This window comes from Apus apus, chromosome Z (genome assembly GCF_020740795.1).
Source record: "Apus apus isolate bApuApu2 chromosome Z, bApuApu2.pri.cur, whole genome shotgun sequence".
In the NCBI taxonomy this organism is placed as follows: Eukaryota; Metazoa; Chordata; class Aves; order Apodiformes; family Apodidae; genus Apus; species Apus apus.
Window position 1 is genome coordinate 25938824 of NC_067312.1, and position 22672 is coordinate 25961495.

The 22672-nt window shown below is 40.5% G+C and overlaps 1 protein-coding gene across 1 annotated transcript in view; it reads right to left on the reverse strand.

Annotated features, from left to right (window-relative positions):
* Positions 1-22672, reverse strand: part of SV2C (synaptic vesicle glycoprotein 2C) — an 89115-nt gene that overhangs the window by 20247 nt on the left and 46196 nt on the right. Inside the window, exons 4-8 of the mRNA XM_051642048.1 lie at positions 7113-7246; positions 6868-6957; positions 2738-2848; positions 682-770; positions 156-320 (exon numbers count right to left, since the gene is read on the reverse strand). Coding sequence (XP_051498008.1) covers positions 156-320; positions 682-770; positions 2738-2848; positions 6868-6957; positions 7113-7246 — 589 coding nt within the window. The remainder of the gene's footprint in view (positions 1-155; positions 321-681; positions 771-2737; positions 2849-6867; positions 6958-7112; positions 7247-22672) is intronic.

Genomic DNA, 22672 nt, shown 5'->3' on the forward strand with positions numbered 1-22672 from the left:
TCAGAAGAAATCAAGAAGAGAAATAAATTCCCATTAAAAAGTATCCAAACCATCTATCATCAGCTAATGGAGAAAAATACTAGCTTATTAAGGCATGCTTTTGAACATGCATTTGTTTATTCCAGCCAAGTCAGGATATTAGTAAATCTCTAAACCTGTCATTGATGTATTGTCCACTGCTGTGAATCTGATTTTCCAGTGTGAAGTTGAAGACGAAATGTGAAACCTCCTCATTGTGGAAATGTTTCACCCGGGATGCATACTCGTCTGACTGCAGATGTTTAATGACATCAGGAAACCAGACAGATAAGCCATAGTAGCTGTGAAAACAGAAAAAGCTCTGTCACCAATCTCACTTGTTCAGAAATCTGTGAGAGGTCAGGACAAGCAACTCCTTTGGCCACTTAAGTGTTGGAACACTTGCTCCATCATAATAAAATCCTCTGTGAAATAAAAGTATTGAAAGTTGCTGACCCCAGAAGATGCCACTTTTCTGAAGCAGATATTACTGATGAGTCAGGCTTGCAACCAAGAACAAACCAGGCAGTGAATATCACATTTTGTGGAAAGATACAGAAAAAAACTGTCCAAATAAACAGGATAATCACAGTGACAGAGATTGCATGCAGAATATCCTTCTGTCTCTCTATGAAGAAGATTTAAGATTTTAATCACTCTTACCCAAAAGACAGAGTGAACCATACAGCAGTAAGTTTGATTGTATTATCCTTCACAGGGTAGTTGAAGCATCTCATAAATGTCAACCAAATCTGTAAATAATTAGGAAATACATTTATTTTAAATCTTAATATGAAAAATTTTGTTACATGATAGAAGATTGCTCAAAGCCCCATCCAATCTGACTTTGAATACTTAGAGGGATCAGACATCCACAACTTCCCTGGGCAACCTGTTCCAGTGTCTCACCACCCTCGCAGGAAAAAAATTTCTTCCTAATGTTTAACCTAAATCTACTCTCTTCCAGTTTGAATCCATTCTCCCTTGTCCTGTTACTACCTGCTCTTGTAAAAAGTCCCTCCTCAGCTTTCCTGTAGCCCCTTCAGGTACTGGAAGGCCACTATAAGGTCTCCCCAGAGCCTTCTCCTCTCCAGGCTGAACAACCCCAGCTCTCTAAGCCTGTCTCATAGGAGAGCTGCTCCACCCTTCGATCATCTTTGTGGCCCTCCCCTGGACTCACTCCTAGAGCTCCATGTCCTTCTTCTGTTGGGGGATTCAGAACTGGGCACAGTACTACAGGTGGGGTGTCACCAGAGCCAAGAAGAAGGGTAGAATCACCTCTCTTGACCTGCTCGCCACCCTTCTTTTTTGATGCAGCCTAGGTTACATTTGCCTTTCTGGGATGCAAGCACACAATGCTGGCTCATATAAAAAATTTTATAAAATATTGTGCACTGTGTCCATTAACTCACCCCAGTTCTCACCACCTCAAACTTTCCTAATCTCTAGACAGCTTCATTTCACTCTCTCAGATAAATCAGAGATCTTGTCAGAAATGTTTTCTTCTCACTTCCCAGTACGACACTAAGTTTAAATAAACAAGATTCCATAACTCAACAGGGACCCAATCATCATCTGTCCTATCATAACCCACCACAGCTAGAAGTTGGTAGTTTGACTATATGAGGAAAAGCTAGGATTATCCCCAGGTCAGAGATGCTACAGTAGAGCCAACTGAGGACAATGTTCTCCTTTATGTCAAGATGATTTCCTCCTTTTGAAGTGAAGAGGCAGTTCGTTCTAGGAAGTTTCAGCACATATCTTGCAACAAGAAAGATGCTCGGACCCAGGGGCTAGTTCAGTGAGATAATAAGGATGTGAGACAACCAAAACTCAACTCCTTTAAAGCTGGTTTAGTAACAAGGCCAAAGCATAAATGTTTCAATATTCAACTGCTCCATTTTTTGACAAGTAATTATAAAAGCAGACACTCTGTCAATTTATTTTTTATTTTCATAGGGAAAATGCTGTTTTTCCATGCAAATCTATTTAATGACAAACCTTGTTTTACAACACTTCATCATAGCTCTGGAGGGCTTTAGAAAGCCAGATTTTTTACTCCTGTAGGAAGCTATTTTTGACATTTTGGAGATGTTTTTCAAAATTAATGAGATTTTTCTCAATTTTCATTACCAGGTTCAAAAATACTGTATAACTTTAGTTTTGCAAGCAAGCAAGAAAGTATACAGAGCACAGTCCCAGTGAGCTTGTATTAAATTATCTGAAACGGTTCATACATAGTTTTCTGGTAAATCAATTGACATGCCTAAAATACATGCAGATATGATGCCATATAAAGCTTTTCTTGACATACAATTACATAATTTATTAATGACTTTACCATTTGTAAGTAACACAGCCATCTCAGGTTCCTGCTTATAGCTGTTCATCTCATCATGTGTCACCTCTTCCCATAGGAATATATTGATGTACATTCCCAGTACTTTTATATTGTGTTGATTTGGAGTACAACTATATAACTACTAGCCTTCACTTGTCTGAGGACCAGTATACCATTTTCCTTCTCAGAAGCTGGGACCAAGCTCCATGATTCACTTGCACTTTTTCTGGTTCAGTAACCCAGAACCTCACACTGCTTCCTGAATCTCCCTGTTGCATGGAAATGTAGTATTGCATGAGCTAAATCACCCAATTTCTGAAGGCTAATTAAAAAAAGATTAATGGTTATTACAGAACAAACAGAAATGTTGTTACTTACACCATACAGCTCTGTGCGAACTCTAACAAAACACCTCCTGTACCATGTTCCTGTATCACTCTCTATTTCTATGAGCTCATCTATCTGCTTTGGAGTCTTGATTCTGTTAACCTAAAACCAAAAACAGAACAGCAAATATTTGCAATTTCTTGAATTGTTAACTGCCTGTCATATACTAAAAATCAGCAGATATAAAACCCATGCTTATACTAGAAATGCTTTAGAAATATAAAGGACATTATAGCAGCACACGATACTGCCAAATTTCATTGTGGATGCAACTGTATTGGAAAAGCTCTAATGTTAAAGCATGCAGGAAATCCATTCCTTCTAAATGAATTAAGCCGTTACTGCCAGGTTCTGCTAGAGTGTAGCCACACATAGCCCTAATGTCACATAGGATAAGACATTACTTAAACCCTCAGCCATGTCCAGAGGTTGGTATCAAGTGGTTTCTGACTTGATGTCACAACATCGTTGAAAGTACATTGATTAAAGATAGTAACAAAAATAGAAATGTTTGAAATTCCGAGAATTAATAGCTGAATAACATGTTTCTCCTGTTCTTGTTTCTAGTAGTGCCAGATAGGGAACACTCTTTGTCTTTCAGATCTCGATTTTAACTATCCTTTTTAATGAAGAGAGAAAAAAGTTCAGTGAAATGATCTGGAACTGCATGTTATTGCTGTTATGAGCAATGATCTACTTCATCTAAAGTGCAAAGGAGAAAAACACGTATCAGGGAAAATTACAGAATCACCACTAATAGACATTGTGATGTTGCCTACAATACTGATTTTCACTTGGACTCTCCTGTGCAGCAGAACAAGAATATGTTATATGGTCTTTTCAGATGCAGGACCTGACAAACCACGGTATGGTTTTTGGTCTCGGCTCCTGCTCTATTCCCAGGTCCATAGTGGTATCTCAAGAGCCAGTGTATTCATCCACAGTTCATATAAAAAGAAGACAAATAAAGAATGGAAAGAAAAGAAATAAAAGGGGAAAGGGACTGACTTACTAAGGAGGGAGAGAGCCACAGACTGAGTGTTCACTGTTTGGCTACAGTTTCTGAAGTCAGCAATAGCTCGTATTTCTTCTTAACAGAAGAATGAGAGCATCACCACCCACAGATGGATCATACAGGATAACAGGACATCACGCAATAGCAGTATTGGTAAAGCTCTAGTTTAAGCCCACTGCCTTAACAGATGTACACTGTTCAAGATGCACCAGCAGCCTCATCCAGTGAAGATGAACACACAAAAGCCCACCAAGCAGTTTTAGCTTTAATTACCATAATTCCTGAAATACTGCAGCTCACTGTCTTGCCAAACCTTGACTATATCAAAAGCCTGTACCCTCTTGTCCTGCCACTTTCTAATAGCAATAATCTCATCTGTATCATTCCACTGATTTTAAGCTTTTATGAAACATGTTATACAAACACTGAGTTGAGTCCTCCAAGACCCCTCTGGGCAGAAAGGGCATGCCTTTTGAATCACACTGTATAAGCCAGTACCACTCTCATAGGCTCAGGACTAGCCTTTTCACCGTTCTGGCCACATGTCTTGTTTGGAGATAAAGAGGTCCAGGGAAACGTGTATATCCTAGGACTGTAAGTGATTGGTAACAAAAGGCCCTGGCCTTGATGGTTCTTTAACATAAGAAAAGTCCTATTGTATCAGGACAACAGTCCATCTGGACCATGCAAATTTAGCTGTCGGTATAGGATGGATGAAAGAAAACAATAAAGAATACCTATTTTAATGAAAATGGATCTTCTGTTTAAAAGCAACAGCTAGAAATATGCAATATTTAAAATTGCAGAAAATCAAGATATGCTGCAAAGGAAATTGTCTGCAGAAAAAAAAAAATTAAAAAAATAATACATGTCAGTGAAAAAGAGGAATGAATTTTAATTCTAGGGATACTAAGATTTTTCTTTGAGGTAGTTCAGCATGGATGTAAATGTTTAACTTGTGTAGTCCCATCAACTACTATTTAACTTACTGCTTACTTGCTGTCATCTCTGTTAGTGTCACTGTTCTCAGGAGAAATTTTCAAAAGTATTATGAGCCACCTGCTCCACAGACATTGACTAGAATACATCCATTCTGGAGTTTTTAACTTTAAAAATAACTGTGTATCAGCTGATGTCTTCTCTATTATAAAGGTTAGAAGATAAAACCCTCAATAACACAAATAAACAAATATGACTTGTGAAAAAGGCTTCTAGGAAAAGATGACATCATTATAATTAGGAAAACATGTAAAAAGAAAGCACACTAAAAGTATAGCAGTAATGGAGAAAAAAACTAGAAAAAAAGACAGTCAGAAAACATCCTATTGAAATGTGATGTAACTAGTAAAATTAAGTGGAGTAAAATACATCATAGAATACATACGTCATTGAATGATGCTGGATGAAGCAAGAGGGTTTAGGAATACTATGTGCATAAATTACTGAGGCAAAATTCCACAACATCCAGGACTAATTTGTATTTTTAAAAAGAGACACTAGAAGGATATTCCAAAGAGATTGCGTGTAAGTTCTTTTCTTTCTGTTTTTTATAAGACGAAGCTGAGTTTGACCAACAAGAAGACAATGATACATTTTCTAATCATATTAATGCAAGCTTAAAAATAGGGACTTCCATAGATGTGTAACTTTGACATACAGTATAGTATTTTTAATCTGTTAACTCCTCAATATCAGGAGTTGAATTTTCCCAATGTTAATGGAAGAAACTGGCAGAAAACAAAATGGTGGTTCTCTGTTATTCCTACCTTATTAATGGATGACCAATTAACAAAAATAGTTATAAATAAACTGTTCAGCATGGTTCTTTGTCACATTTTAACAACTGTAGAGAGAAAGTCTTGTTAGATGACAAGAACTGGAAACAGCAAGCATGTGCTTTGCTTTCTTCTCCACAGCTGCTTTAGAATGTGATTACAATTAAATCAAAGTGATGTGAGACTGTGGGTGATCCTTCCTCCTATCTTTTATCCTAGTATATTTTTGTCTTCTTCCTCCTCCTGCCTAAACTAATACCACAGGGGGAAGAGGTCTGTGCTGTGTTCGACTGTGTAATCAGCCAATGAATATCAATGCTGGCACAAGAAAAACAAGGAATGACAGGGGCAGGGATACTCCGTCTGAGAGCAGCTCAGATCACCAAGAAGCAAGTGTGAGTGTGTGCTGTTAGGCAAATCCCTTTACTCATGAATAAAATCAGAATATAAAGTATTAGGTTAGTTGAGATTAGGGGTAGGTCACTGATATATCAATAAATGTGGATTTAACATGATAGATGTGCTAACCAGCCCTCTGTCAGGCTTAATATAGGAGTTCTTGAGCATTGTGGAAAAAAAGTAAGTGGAGGCAATGGAAACTACATCCAGGTCATTAAACTGCAAGTCTCAATGGAACAAAGTTTTATGGTCAGATAGTCGTTCTTCAAGACTACCTGCAAATGCAGAACCTTCAAGATGATTTTTTAATGGAGTTATATGTGCCTTAAACTGAGAAGAAAGCCTCTGGAAGAGGAAAAATATCCCACACGTGGCTCTGAGAATGCCGGCACCCTCCCAGCACCCCGTAAGCTGAAAAGGCAGCCTGGATTTCAAAGCAAGAAAATGTCTTCTCCTGTTCAGCCCTGATGTATCCAGAAGACAAAATTGTTAAATATATTCTTCATAAATAAGAAAGATGCCATTAACAATTCTCAATATGTTTTTATTTAAATTTTGGAGAATTGCCAATTTCTCCTCCATATATAAACAACCTATCAATACTTCGAATATGGCCTTATTCGTAGACCTGCAAGTCAACAAGATGCAGTTGAGCTTCCAAGATACTTTGAGAAAACTATGTCTGAAATTACTATTTCACAGAAGTGAAAATGTATTTTTAAAAATTAGTTTAGCTGATAAAAAAAAAAGGTGATAACATCTACTGTGTATGTAACAATTTCAGTAGGACTGCAGTTACCATATTTAGGTATTTAGAGTGCAAATGATTGGCTTTGTCATGCAGAGCATTAATATTGATTAAGCACTCCAGACTTTGCCAGTCAGCAAGTTCACTGATCTGCAAACCACTTAGCTTTAAAAGCAATACTCACTGTGAAGACTTTCTCAGGCTGGCCACGAGCTCGCATGTTTGTGTCATGAATTTGCTTGAGTATCATCCAAGCTTCATCATGTTTTCCAACCTAAACATTTGATCAACACATTTAAACAAAACATGCATAGAGATTAAGAGGTTCATTTTAGTCACTGAACAATCTTAATGCCTGTTATATAGAGGTAACGATGTAAACACAGAAATATTTTTTACTAGAATCAAAAAAAATTTGGAAATTCATACCTCCAGCAAGAACCGTGGGCTTTCTGGCATAAAGGTGAGGGCTACCACTGAAGAGACACAGGGCAGTGCGCAGACAATCACAAATACTCTCCAGCTGTGGAACTGGTAGGCAGAGCCCATGCTGAAGCTCCATCCTGCGAAAGCAGAAATTCACAAAATGCAAGAAATAAGGAGTACAGTAACTGGGAGTCTGCAGCTTCCTGGAGATGCTAAATTATACCTGCATTTAAATGAAATGAAATTGATCTCCTCTGTTTGCACAAATATCGGTGATTTCACAAGTAATTTTATGGTTTGAATTTCATCCTCTTGCATATGACTAGTTATGATGGAAAATTACCATATTATGCAGGGTGGGAGACACAGGGATGAAGAAGCCTCTTGCAAGCCTCTTAGCTAAATCTGCATGAAAGTAGTTAAGTGAACAAAATAGGGATGCCATCACCACACATACACAAATAAATAGTTTTCTATGAATACTGGAAGAAGGGACAACTAAAAATCCACAGTCAAGGGATATATTTATGGAATTTTACAGCCTTTCTTGTTATTACTATTATTAACTTTTTCTAAAAATATTAACTTTCAATACTCTTAATAAGAATCTCCTAACTAAACACAGTATAACACATAAAGAAATTACAGTACCTAACCTGTTTTCATCTTGTTCCAGAGCACTATACCACTTCTTAAATAGAGTGACATCCATCCACCCTGCCCCATAACAAGAGGTACAGGAAAAAATATTCTGTATTTAAACTTCTGTCTGAGATAAGCAACCTTAAAATTAAGGTAAAGTAAGAAATTATTGTTAGAAAAAGAGATTAAGGAAAAAGGACACTAGGAAAACAACTCTCCTCAACTGAAAAACTGATCTTGAGATACATCTGAATGCTGAGTAATAACATGCTGTTCAAGCCATTGTTAAAATATACTGAAAGAACACAAAAGGTAATACTGGAAAGCATGTATTTGAAAATGAAGGGCTGGTAGTTTGTCTTTTAAATGAAGTGTCAGATTGTTTGGTATAGTATGACTGCACTATCAAAACTCTAGATTTGTAAGAAACTGAAGAATTTCTCTTAAAGAGAAAAATGTTATTTGGGAAACTACCTGGCATTTTAGTCTGGCTGCAATTCAGCTTAATTTTTCAAGTAAAATTATCAAGGATAACTTAAAATATGAGTGAAAGATAACAATAACAATAAGGGACAGAAGAGGTTAATGGAAGAAAATGGGATCCTGGCTAATTAAAGAGCTGATGCCGGATTAATACGATATTTTTCTTTGCTAACTTATTTTTCCAGACAAAAGGCATAGTAAATGAAATCTGTCTGGATGTCAGTAAACAACTGGTACAACATGGTCTATTAAATAGTTCTTCAAAGGAGGTATTTATCTGTTAAATATATAGCATATTTTGGAATTTAAAGGTCTCATGCTGTGGAACATAAGCTCATCCTTGGAAAAAAAATCACTTCTCATATTAAAGCACTCACATGTTAACACGTGAAAAATTCAGTCAACCCATTATTTATTTTGCCCTTTATGAAGAGCTTGGTGACACATTTTCATCTACCGACTTGGTAACCTGTTTTTTTTCTGGTCTCCCACAAACTTTCTGTGTTTCTCAATGGCATCACTTGCTCTACAGCTTCATTAACTCTGCCATCTTTATTCCAGGAAGATAGAGGTAAAATCAATGAAAGTGTTGGCAATGAAGTTGGAATGCCATGTTACTTTTTCCGAAGTGAGGCCTCAGAAAAACATACCTTCCACTTCGAAGTTTCCTCTAACAAAAAGAAACGATCTAAAATTTAATGTTAAATTTTACTCCTAAATAGAACTGGGAATAAAAGTTTAAGATTAAAAAGGAATAAAAACAATAACAAAAACAGGATGCAAAAGTATAAAAATTTGGAAAATGTAAAATTTTGATCTTAAGTAATTTAAAATCTTAAGTAATACCGGCACATTTTACATCTCAATTGGGGAGGGAAGGAAACGAAGAAAGGTTTAGTGTGAGTTCATGAGGCAATAGAAACCATACCTTTCTTTTGCACATTATGCACACATTCTATTGTAATAATTAGAATAAAATTCTTCATTATATATTCTAAACCACAGTACAAGATCTTTGGATACAGAACTTGTAAAATTATTTCCTTTTGATTAAGTTAACTTTCAGCCAGAGCAGTGAGCTGATCTTACTCGTTGGGCAGCCATGCAAGTACTGGTGGCACAGGGGAGGCAGCACAGGGCAGGGGTTTTCATCTCTCAGAACAGTGCAGTCAAAGCACTTGCTCTTGCGGTCTCCAGAAACTGTTCCAGAAATATACAGAACCACGGGTATATTTAAACAATCTGCCTTTCACCGCTTTGGTTTATGTTTTATGAGATTGAGCTGTATAAAAAGTACTTTCGTGGTGAATTAAATCAACCTGGCTTTATATCTCCTACAAAACAAAGGCAACATCTTGTGCTCTGTAGCCAGCTTTGGAAAACACCAGTGATAATTTATCCAAGGTGTCATTTATTAATGTAACTGAACCATATTATACTTAATTTAAAGCAATGAATGCACCATTCATCCTGCTGTCATACTGACACCCTGCAAAACAACTTTTTTACTCCTCAAAATACTTCAGGGGCATGTCAAGTGAAACGTGTGTTATGGTTTTATTTCTCTTATTCCATTTTTTCTCTGTGTATCATATTAGCTGCTCTAATTTATCTTTTGATTCAACATTTCTGCTGAATTAATGATAACAGTGATCATCAAGATTATAAGAAGCAATTGGTTGAAAAAAAGCCAGTTGAAACACAGCTTTCCCAAGGCTGCTCTCCTGTCTATTCTAGCACCAGAATTAGATCAGCAAAAGAAACATATCTTTTAAATGCAGAGCAAGTTTAGATTTATTCCTACCTTTAACACATCTCATTTTCCTAGGTCATAAGCTAATCTAGAAAATAAGGCCATTAGAGTAGCTCTGAATTTAGCTCACAAAGTGGCTTTAATTCCCACTGTACATAAGTCTTGAAACCAAATGGAAGTGTGTTCTTGGCTGTAACTCAATTTGCTTCTCCCTTCCCTGATTTATGACGCCATAGCAAAGACAGAACGGCTACACGGCTGTGCTCAGAGCAGTGCACAGCACCCTGGAGCTAAACTTCACCCTTGCTCCCTGGCTGTGCCTTATTTGAGAGCCATTAATCTTGAAAACAGCGCGAGTGTCAGTGTTTTATGAATCGCTAAAACGTTTCGCCTGAATGTGTCTTGGGTATGATGTTCTGTCAAGCAACGTCAAACCCGCAGCGGGTGAATCTGAAGCTCCTGCAGCAACCTTTGTGCTGAATATCACTCTCTCGCTTTACTGACTGCTGGAAAAGGGCAGGTGACTCATAGCCAGGACAATTACTGAAACACAGCAGCATGCAGCAGAGCAAGACCTAAAGTACAAGATGATAATCTATATCTAATCACCAATTTATATGTTGACTTTGATGTCAACAGTATCTTCCCTCCCAATACACCATGTCATCTGCTTCACAATATTAATAAATTAAAAAGCTTTGGTACACAAGTTCCTGCTCCAAAGGAGAGAAAAGAGTATTCCTGTCACAGATTTTCTGAATATATATAGAGGTAATTATGGCCATGTTATGCTGAATGTTATAAATGTGTATTACCTGTTAAACAGTGTTATCTTCAAGAACAAGAATCATCTTTTACAGTGGCCAGGCTACTAGAGAGCAGGCTAACGGGGATGATTTCCATAACTTTCCAAAATGACGGCTGAAAGGGAATGTGCTAGCTCTCTGAAAGGCAATGTGGACAGCAAAAATTATGGGTGCCTATGGGCTCTGGACAAATACCAGCTGTCAAGGGGAAGGTTTCTAAATACCAGGGGAATAAAGCTGTGAAACACCTTTCAGGACACTGCTGTGGGCAAAGAAAGCCTAACTGAAGGTAGGGATTTTATGGCATGGTTAGCTAAAGATTGACCTTTCTTGACAATTTTTGTTAGTCATTCTCTAGGAATAAGAGGAACTAGATTAATGGCAATACCATAAATTGTCAAAAGTCAAGTTTTAATGAGCTTCTGTATTTTGGTAGGTCAAAGAAGTAGAAGCAAGAATATCCCTAAAATTAGGGGTGGAGTAGAAAAATAGCCACGGAATTTAGGAGAGTCGATACATTCTTCTGCGGAATCTTTCTTTGATTTTCTAACTTTTCTTTTTTCTGTTTTACCACACAATCTTCGGTAAGAACTCAGCTTTCCAGACTCAATTTTTAACGATTTAAATCTCAAAAAAATTTTCCAGAAACTAAGATCTGTGATTCCTCCAAATTGCCACATAGAGGCACTGTTACCGCATGTAAGTTTAAACATTTTCTGCAGAAAGACTTCTACAGTCAGACGTTTTGTTGAGTATTTCCCAAATCTAAGCTAAATCAAAATTATAAGGAGGAATGGAAATATTTCACAGCTGGTGGCACTGAAACGTTTATATATATATAATAATAATAATCATTGTTATTATTAATAATTAATACTTCTACCACACTTAAATTTAGTCTGTCCTGGTATTATTAGGTTTAACTGTGAGTGACATCTAGGATATTTCAATGGTACTGATTAGAATAATGGTAAAGCACCACCGAGACTGGAAAAAAAATAGTTCAGATAAGTTGCATAGCTGAGGAAGCTCAGTCTGACGTATTTATGACTGAGCAAAATACATGTTTTTCAACAAATGCAGAAATAATGTTTTCAGAATTATTCTGTAATTGTATTAATGTGAAATTCCCGTGACACAAAGTAGAACACAAATTAGAAAGTTGTCTTTCCTGTGATTAGATTATTAATATCACATGGGAAAGGCATTGATATTTTTAGACTATATAGCTAGTTAGACACCCTACAAACCCACTAGCTCATCAGGTCAGCTGCTGGTAATTTCTGCAGAAGAAATCTGGAAACAAAAAAGCTAAAGTGTGGCAGGCCATGATGTTGGTACCTTCACAAAAGTGTCTGTACAAGACACTCTAATTCTTATTGGCATCTGCCTGGCTCTCTAGCCCTTGGGAGAAAAAAACAGTTCAATGAAAGAAGAAAGTAATAGTATCAAACAGATATATTTTACAAATACATTAAGCTCAGACTTGGTCTGCTGACACTTAAAACTGTGATTAATAGGAACAAGGCATTTCCTAAAGAGAGATTTACTCTCCCTCAGAGGAGAGGGCTGTCAACCACTGACACTCATCACTTCACGGTGCTGGCATTGATCTTCATCTGAAGACCTGAGATTATCAGGTCTCTGATCACACTGGTAACATTATCTGCCATTCAGACAAGCATCAGGACAGCTGCAAGCAGTGCTGACCTCACAGAGAATATAATTTGCTCTCTAATAATCTCAGACACAACTCCTTTATCCAGTGCATGGCACTGTAGTTCAGATGAGGTATCCAGCTGAAGTGCTTCTGAACCTCAATTATCCACTTTAAAAATGTTTTCCATACCTGTTGTGGTACTGCCCAGTATTACTTTTTATTGGGGAGGAAGTCTGTATATCCCCATAATTCAGACAATCATATGGTATGATACGTGCCCAAAATTCAGGGTTTAGTAATGATATGTCAGCCTTTCACTTATGCTTACATACACGATGCTCAGAATTTAGAGCTGTTAGGCATGTTCCCTTGCTATGGAAATTCTAATTTATCTGTGACAGGCCTGACAGAAAAAGCATAAAAAATAGTTTCAGATCAGAATACCTAGCAATTCTGTGGGAAAAAAGACAAGGGAAGATAGTGAGTCATTACATGCATGAATTGCAGTGGTCTATCTGAAATCTGACTTTGATTTGGCCTTAAAGTATGGCTGTATGAAGATGCTGTGACTCACAGTAGCCAATATAGGCAAAAAGCTAATCTTTAAAATGGCAGAAGAGGTGAACAGATGTAATTATGTAAGAGAATTAAAGCAAGAATTCTTAGTAAGAGAACTACAGGTACCCATCACCCTGGTCATGCCATCTGTTCAATCTTTCCTTCCTTGCTACATAAACATGAACACATGTAGATACTTGAAGTAGGTTGCTGTCAGTACTGGAAATGGCATTTCTGTATCTTGACTTCAACAAAGGAAGCTATTCTTGCATTTCAGTTTACTGGGAAAGATACTGGGCCAACTACGTAAAACAGAGGCAAGAATAAGGCAGAATAACTCATTAGCAATTTGCATTTGTTGAAGACTTACAGGGCAGAAGAGAAGATACACATAAACAGAGAGAATGGATTTGTAAACTAAATTGACCATAATCAGTTTTCTATATATTTGCTCATATTCTCCCCTATTCTAAAGATACAATATTTATAACAAACAGTGGCAAAAAAATATAAGAGATTTCTCAAGAAGCATCTTATGTCATTTTCAGATTTTCTTTTTTCTCTTCTGCAGTAACTATATGACTTAGAAAGCTATGAGAACACTTCACAGAGCTTTATAAATCACGTTTTTACTCATGTAAAGAAGTGCTATGGAAAAAAAAACAAAGTAGTAAAAAAAGTTGATTATTACCTGTATATAGAAAAAGCATGCTAAAAAGAAAAAAAGGAAAAAGGTCTTGGGTAAGTGCACTTTGCAGGAAATGTTCTGGTTTGAGCAGCAGCTGTAAAAGTCAGATGACAGCAAAGCAGCTGCCAGGAGTTGAAGATTCCTTTTCCTCTTAAGCTATTTATCTTATACAGAGGTATTGGTATTTGTTTATTCACGTTAGTTAGCCTGCAAACCAACACATCATCCAATTACATGGCAAGTTGTTGGCAATTTGCACTGGTTTGTTGTGCTTTTCTGCTGATTTATATGCTGCAACCCTAGCAATAAAATAGGAACTGTAATACTTACACAGATAAAGTCTTAACTCAGAGCTGGGAGATCACAGTAGCACTTAAGAGGCATGAAAATGAGAGAAAAATCAGAGCCAACATATACAGAGTTTGGGAGAAAACTCTACTGTCAAAACCCATGAACAAAGACAGACACAAAATGCAGAGCTACCATCCCATAAGCAGAGAGGGAAAACACATATATCAAATTTGTACAAAACCTCCTACATGGTTTCTTGATATACCTGCACATCATTCTTAAGAGAATTGGAGTTGTTCTTCAAGATCTGCTTAGCCCTAGAGAGGGCTATGTGGGATCATCACACAGAAATTTGTGAGCCTTTCTTAGATACACTGCCTGACTTAAACTCTTTGTTGCACCCACTGATATGATACTGCATGAAAATAAGGGCTAAGAAAAAAGCTTTCTACTTACAGTAAAGGAACAAAGCATGTGGCTGCTGAGAAGTGGAGAGCACTTTGCAGTTCTCTACTTCTGTTTGTTTAACTTTGGCCACTTAAAAATTTTCATTCTGAAACTAGAGAGAAGTAATGGAAATGTACTTTGCTAAGATGTCTTGACAACATAAATGTATCCACCTGGCCACCACCATGCAGGATCCTTTGCACCTTAGTAATACTGAACACCAATACAATGCAACCATCCTATAGGGCTGGAAGCCTACCAAACCTCGAAGCACTTCAGCACATCTTTGTTGGAGACATGGACAGTGGGATTGAGTGTATCCTCAGCAAGTCTGCTGATGACACCAAGCTGTGTGGTGTGGTTGACACCCTAGAGGGAATGGACGCCATCCAGAGGGACCTTGACAGGCTGGAGAGGTGGGCCAGTGCCAACCTCATGAAGTTCAATAAGGCCAAGTGCAAGGTCCTGCACCTGGGCTGGCACAAATACAGGCTGTGGGGAGAATGACTGGAGAGCAGTCCTGAGGAGAAGACTTGGGGGTGGTAGTAGATGAGAAGCTCAACATGAGCCGCCAGTGTGTGCTGGAGCCCAGAGAGCCAAACACATCCTGGGCTGCATCAAAAGCAGTGTGGCCAGCAGGGCCAGGGAGGGGATTCTGCCCCTCTACTCTGCTCTGGTGAGACCCCACCTGGAACACTGTGTCCAGTTCTGGTGCCCTCAGCACAAGAAAGATATAGACCTGTTGGAGAGGGACCAGAAAAGGTGCTGGAGCACCTCTGCTGTGAAGACAGGCTGAGAGAGTTGGGGCTGTTCAGCCTGGAGAAGAGAAGGCTCCTGGTAGACCTTATAGCAGCCTTCCAGTACCTCAAGGGGTTACGGGAAAGCTGGGGAGGGGCTTTTCATCATAGAAAGAAGATAGTGATAGAACAAGGGATAATGGTTTTAAACTGAGAGAGGGGAGATTTAGGTTAGATATTAGGAAGAAATTCTTCATTCTAAGGGTGGTGAGGAACTGGAATGGGTTGCTCAGGGAGGTTGTTGATGCCCCATCCCTGGAGGTTTTTAAGGCCAGGTTGGATGAGGTTTTATGCATCCTGGTCTAGTGGTAGGGTTCCCTGCTCATGGCAGGGGGGTTGGAACTTGATCTTTAAAGTCTCTTCCAACCTTAATGATTCTATGATTCTAACTTGTAAGCAGAGATATTAGGACTCACATGGAATCCTTCTAAGTAGTGTAAACCAATGCTCCCAGTAAGTGTTTGGATGTAAGTTTCTTTTATACACACTTTTGTAGTGTTCCCAATGGCCTTGTAATATTATAGAGCCAGAAAAAAAATTAAGAGTAGTGTTAGGATGCAAAAGGCCAGTGATTTGCAATCTTCCTGAATTTAATGTCCACTAGACAAATGGAGGTGTAGAGTTCTGCATGTCTAACTGAAGCCTATGGATGAAAGATTTGTCTTAATTATTTTTATGGGCATACAGCCTAGAAGGATTTTATGAAATCCCTGCTATTGAAAACCATAGTATCTGGAAACAAAACTGAATCAGAGAATGATGTAAGAATTTTCTTAGCTTAACAACCAGATAATAAGTGAGCATGAAAATTAAGAAGTTTTTTTCCAATATGAGCAATATCTACTTAATAATTACACTGAGTTTACTTTATACTCTGAAGTGGAGTGGAGACTGAATAACGAGAAAGATTATGTTCTAACTACTGATATATAAAAAACCCCAACCTGATTAGGCCACTGAGGGTTAATGTTAAGCTGATATCATCAAAAATCTCATTACAGGCACTGTGGCACATAACTGATCTGACTGTTTAGCTGACTGAGTCAGTGGCCTCACAGATGTATATACTCATGCAATTCTACAAAGTCCTTGCTTGGGTCTGGCTCTGGGCAGCTGTCCATTGCAGGCAATTCACAATCTGCTACACAAAGAGGTAAAATCTGCTGGCCATGACTCTGGAAAAATCACGACTTACAGTCTCATCAGTCTAAGAAGAAAAGGTCATGTCATGCTTTCCAGACGTGACAGATCAAGCAGATGAAACTACTGTCAAAAAGTGGGGGAGGGTACATATTATAAGATGCTGCTGTCAGAGTGTAAAAATATCATGGTCCATTTTGACACTGAGACTAAGTCTAGAAGAAAACTTTTGTCTGCAACAAGATCTGATTATATTGTTGTCCTACCAATATGCTTAATATTAAAACAGTATCTATGTATTTATGTGTAATGCCCTCCATGGCCTGATCACAGCTTTGAGCTCACAAATTGTGTTATATTTGGCATGACAAGTTGTAGACACTACTAACAGCAGCTGCTAAATGGAAAAGCTAATTGAAAATGTGAGTGTTCCTGGCCTGGTCCAGGACTTCCAGTGATTTATGTGCATCTGGACTAAGGATATTTAAATGATGGGCTTACAGTAAAGAAGAGAAGCAATTAATCAAAAAAGACAATCAGAAAAAGGCGCAATAAAACAATGCAGTTTATGAAAAGAAAATGGGGTCTTATCTAGCCTAACTTACAAACAAAACAAACAATGAAATGCTGGAACATTTTCTGAAGAATACAGAGAGGACGTGTTGCCTTTTGCATGCTGCTGCAGTGTACAACAAGAACATCTATGCAATTCAAGAAATGAAAAATTTAACTTTAATATATTTTATTTGTTTGGAAGATTTTTCAAGAAAAATATTTATTTCTTTTATGTTAGCATTTCAGTGCTGTGATTTAAGTCTCATTTCCTTTTTTACTATTTAATTTATCCCTTAATATATTTTTTAAATTTTAAACAAAAAGGAGCAATACCCTAACACTAAGAGAGAGACAGACTATTAGGCAGTTTATATGATCTAATAATTAGATAAGACATGCATTCTAAGAATTATATTCTATTATAACAGTAGTCAATTAAACAAAGGCAGTCAGTTGAATACACGGAGCTTTTCTGTACATGCTGCAAACTGTAGGTCAGAAGTCTTGAATTTAAACTTAAGTCAAACATTTCCAGCACAATTTGCACTTGCAAACTGAGCATTAATGATCACAGAATCACAGAATCTTAGGGGCTGGAAGGGGCCTCGAAAGATCATCTAGTCCAACCCTCCTGCCAGAGCAGGATCACCTAGAGCACATCAGAACGTGTCCAGGTGGGTTTTGAATGTCTCCAGCAAAGGAGACTCCACAGCCTCTCTGGGCAGCCTGTTCCAGTGCTCTGTCACTCTCACAGTAAAGAAGTTTTTTCTGATGTTTACATGGAATCTCCTGTGTTCCAGTTTGCACCCATTGCCCCTTGTCCTATCACTGGACACCACTGAAAAAAGGCTGGCTCCATCGTCCTGACACTTGCCCTTAATATATTTGTAAACGTTGACAAGGTTGCCCCTCAGTCTCCTCTTCTCCAAGCTAAAGAGACCCAGCTCCCTCAGCCTTTCCTCATAAGGGAGATGTTCCACTCCATCATCTCTGTGGCTCTGCCCTGTCCTTCTTGAACTGAGGGGTCCAGAACTGGACACAATATTCCAGATGCAGCCTCACCAAGGCAGAATAGAGGGGGAGGAGAACCTCCCTTGACCTATTAACCACACCCTTTCTAATACACCCCAGGATGCCATTGGCCTTCTTAGCCACAAGGGCACATTGCTGGCTCATGGTCATCCTCCTGTCCACCAGGACCCCCAGGTCCCTTTCTCCTACACTGCTCTCCAGCAGGTCAGCCCCCAACCTGTACTGGTACCTGGGGTTGTTCTTTCCCAGATGCAAGACTCTACGCTTGCCCTTGTTGAATTTCATCAAGTTTTTCCCCACCAAACTCTCCACCCTGTCTAGATCTCACTAATGGCAGCACATCCTTCTGGTGTGTCAGCCACTCCTCCCAGTTTAGTGTCATCAGCAAACTTGCTGAGGACACACTCTGTTCCCTCATCCAGGTCATTGGTGAAAATATTGAACAGCATCGGTCCCAGTACTGACCCCTGAGGGACTCCACTAGTCACAGACCTCCAACTAGGTTCTGTCCCATTGACTACAACTCTCTGATTTCTTCCTTTCAACCAGTTCATCATCCACCTCACTACCTGATCACCAAACTCATACTTGATCAACTTATCTGTGGGAGACAGTGTCAAATGCTTTACTGAAATCAAGATGCCCTACCATCATCTATCCACCTAGTTACTTCCTCACAGAAGGCTATAAGGTTGGTCAAACATTACTTCCCCTTGGCAAAACCATGTTGACTGCTCTTAGCGACCCCTCATCCCTGATATGCCTAGAGATAGTGCCAAGGACAAGTTGTTCCATCACCTTTCCAGGGATGGAGGTCAGGCTGACCAGTCTATAGTTACCTGGGTCCTCCTTCTTGCCCTTCTTGTAGACTAGAGCTACATTTTCTATCCTCCAGTCCTCAGGCACCTCTCCTGTTGCCCACGACTTTATCAAAGATGATGGAGAGTGGCCTAGCAATGACATCCACCAGTTCTCTCAGCACCCGCGGATGTATTCCATCCAGACCCATTGAATTATGGATGTCCAGATTGCTTAACTGATCCCTAACCCAGTCTTCATCTACCAAAGCAAGCTCCTCCTTCATCCTGACTTCTTCTGGGGCTTTAGGGATCTGGGACTCCTGGGGAGAGTCTGCAGCAGTAAAGACATAGGCAAAGAAGGCATCAGTACCTCTGTCTTCTTTATATCCTCTGTCACCAGGGCACCCACCTCATTCAGGAGTGGGCCTATATTGTCTCTAGTGTTAGTTCTATCTGCAATGTATTTGAAGGAGCCTTTTCTATTGTCTTTGACCTCACCAGCAAGGTTTAGTTGCAAGGAGGCCTTAGCTTTCCTAATTGCCTCCCTACATTCTCTGACAACAGTCCTATATTCCTCCCAAGTGGCCAGTCCCTTCTTCCAGAATCCACAGATTCTCTTTTTCCACTTGAGTTTGCCCAGCAAATCCTTGTTTAACCATGTGGGTCTCCTGGCTCCCTTACTTGATTTCCAAACCATCAGGATGCTCTCATCCTGAGCTTGCAAGCAGTGGTCCTAGAATGTTGACTGTCTTGAGCCCCTTTACCATCTAGTACCCTATCCCATGGGACTTCTCTTAATATTTGATTGAAGAGGCCAAAGTTGGCTCTGTGGAAGTCCAGGGTTCTGGTCCTGCTAGGTATTCTGTTCCTCCCACACAGGATCCTGCACTTCACCATCTCGTGATCACTGCAGCCAACACTGCCATTGACTGTCACCATTTCAACCAGACCCTCCTTGTTGGTGAGCACAAGATCCAGCAGCGCTCCTCTCCTAGTTGGTTTGTCCACCATTTGTATCAAGAAATTATCAATGCATTGGAGCAACCTCCTAGACTGTGAATGCCTGACTGTGTAGGCCTTCCAGCAAATATCTGGGTAGTTAAAATCCTCCATGAGGACTAAGACCTGTAGTCGTGAGGCTGCTTTCAGCTGCCTGTAGAAAACCTCATCAACTCCCTCGTCCTGACCAGGAGGTCTGTAACAGACACCCATAACTGCATCTCACATGCCAGCCTGCCCCTTAATTCATACCCACAGACTTTCCACTTGCTCCTCATCGGCCCCTGGACAGAACTCAATACATTCTAGTTGCTCTCTCACATAAAGAGCAACTCCACCAGCTCACTTCACTGACCTCTCTTTCCTAAAAAGGACATAGCCATCCATGACCACATTCCAGTCATGTGAGCTGTCCCACCATGTCTCTGTAATTGCCACCAGATCATAACCCTTAGACTGCACATAGACCTCTAACTCCTGTTTGTTCCCCATGCTGCCTGCATTGGTGTGCAGGCATTTCAGGGAGCCAGCTGAGCATGCTGGTGGCACCCTTGGGAGCTGGGAGGCCTTCTGGTCTTCATTGATACTAGAACAATGCCCCACTAGTTCAAACCCACTAGTTCAAAACCAGTTCAACCCCCTCCCACTTCAGATCTAGTTTAAAGCTCCGTGAATGAGCCCTGCTGACTCCTGCCCTAGGACCCTTTGTCCCCTACGGGACAGGGTCTTCCCATCCAATGCCAGGAGGCCCAGTGTCCTGGAAATCAAACCATCCAGGAGTTTTGTTCCCTGCCCCCATCAAGTCTAGTTTAAAGCTCTCTCAGTGAGCCTCACTAACTCCTGGCCAAGAATCCTTTTCCCCCTTGTTGATAGCTCTGTGCCATTGCTTGCTAGCATACCTGCTGCCCTGTAAGCATCTTCATGATGAAAAACCCAAAATTCATCCCATGGCACCAGCCTCTAAACCATTCATTAATCAGTTGTGTTTTCCTAGTCCTTTCAGCTTTTCCTGCCACTGAAGGAACAGAGGAAAAGACCACCTGTGCTCCTGATCCCGCAAGCATTCAGCCTAGTTCTCTGAAATCTCTTTTCATCGCCCTGGGACTTGCCTTGGCAACCTCATCAGTGCCCACCTGCATGACCACTAGCAGGTAGTGACCAGAGGGCTGCACCAGCCCTGGCAGCTTCTCTGTAACATTGCTGACCCGGGCCCCAGGGAGGCAGCAGACCTCCCTGAGGTTGGGTCTGGCTGGCATATGGGGCCCTCAGGTCCCCTCAAAAGAGAATCTCCCACAACAATTACCTTCCTCTTGTTCTTAGCAGAGGCAGCCCTAACGCATGGGGCAGACTGCCCCGGCAGCTCCCTGGACCTGCCTTGGCCAGTAACCTCAGTTACCTGATTTTCCTGATCCAGGGCCATATCCCTGTTGTGTAAGGGCACACGTGAAGGTGAGGGAAGCCAGGAGAGGGTTCCCCTGTTGCCTCAAGCAGGGACCCGCTTCCAGTTCCCCTCTTCTCTCAGGTCCCCTACCTCTGCCAGGGGACAGGAAGGCAGAGGATCCTCTGCTTCTCGTGAAGCCTGCCCCTTAAGGTTTTGTCTCAAGGATGGTTGGGCATTACTCCACCAATCTATTTCTCTTTCTCAATCCTGGATACTCCATAATCTTTCCACCTCCTCTTTCAGCTCAGCCACTGGGCTGAGTGAATCATTCACCTGGTCACAGCACACACAGGTGTTCTCTCTGCTCTCCCCCGATACGACTGCCAGGCTGAGACGTTCTGTGCAGCCAGAGACCTGGACAGCTGCGTTCTTGAGAGGCACCTCTGTCTGGGTTGCCACTGTCCTCCTGCCCGAGTGGATACCGTGGCCAGGTCCTCTTCAGCGGGGCGATGACCACTAGCCAAGTTCTTACCTCGAGGCAAGAGGGGGCCCGTGCCCTGCTCCGTGCCCTGCACGAACCGCCGCGCAAACTGCAGCGCCAGGCCCTTCTGCTGTGCCAGGCCCTGTTTGCTGCTCCTCGTTGCCTGCTCCTGTTTGCTGCTCCTGCTCACCTGCTCCTGGTCGCTGCACTCCCCAGGGGCTGCTTCTACCTGAGGGGGTCAGGCCCCGTCCCTTTTCCTCCGCCCATGGCGAGTCAGAGCTGCCGCTCCCCAGCAGCTCTCGCTCCCTGCCCAGGGACAGGGGCTGGGACTGACTCCTTCCCAGTCACTCTGTTTCTCTCGCCTTCTCTTCCTCGGTTTTGCCGAGGGTTTCCTTGCGGTTTAGCCGCTGCAGAAGGGGTCCGCCAGCACAGTCCCTCACTCTGGTGTCCCTCTCCTCAGTGATTTAAATGATCCTCACTTATAATCTGTCATAGCTATGCAAGGGGTGGGGAGAGGGGAGGTTGATTTTTCCTGTGGAGAGGCAGTGACAGTGTTTGAAATGTTATTATGAAATGCAACAAGGAAAATACAATATAATAAATAAACAGCATTGTATTATTTTTTTCCTTTTATAAAGTTTCATTACTTTCTTACCATCTAGAATATCCAGGTATCATGAAGGAATCAGATGCTTATATCAGATTGAAATATATAAGGTTCTGCTGGGAAAATAAATCAATCTAAAAGCCTTACCTTAATCTCTTTAGCTGCAATTCCTCACTTTTTTATTATATGGCAATGTTACTTCCAGGAAACAACATGGGGTGGGGTGGGGGCAGGGGGAGGTGGTGTGCAAAACTTTCAATGCCTGAAAACAAATATCCCCTGTGCTATAAAGGAAACAAGATGATTTGGACTCAAAAAGCAAGAGATGAACAGAGCGTAGTAAAAGCAGCATCTCCTCATCTTGGTCAGCATCAAAGCTGAGGAGACTGGGAACTGAAAGCTCAGCCCAGATCCCTCACTACCAAGTCTTGCTGTTTGTCTTT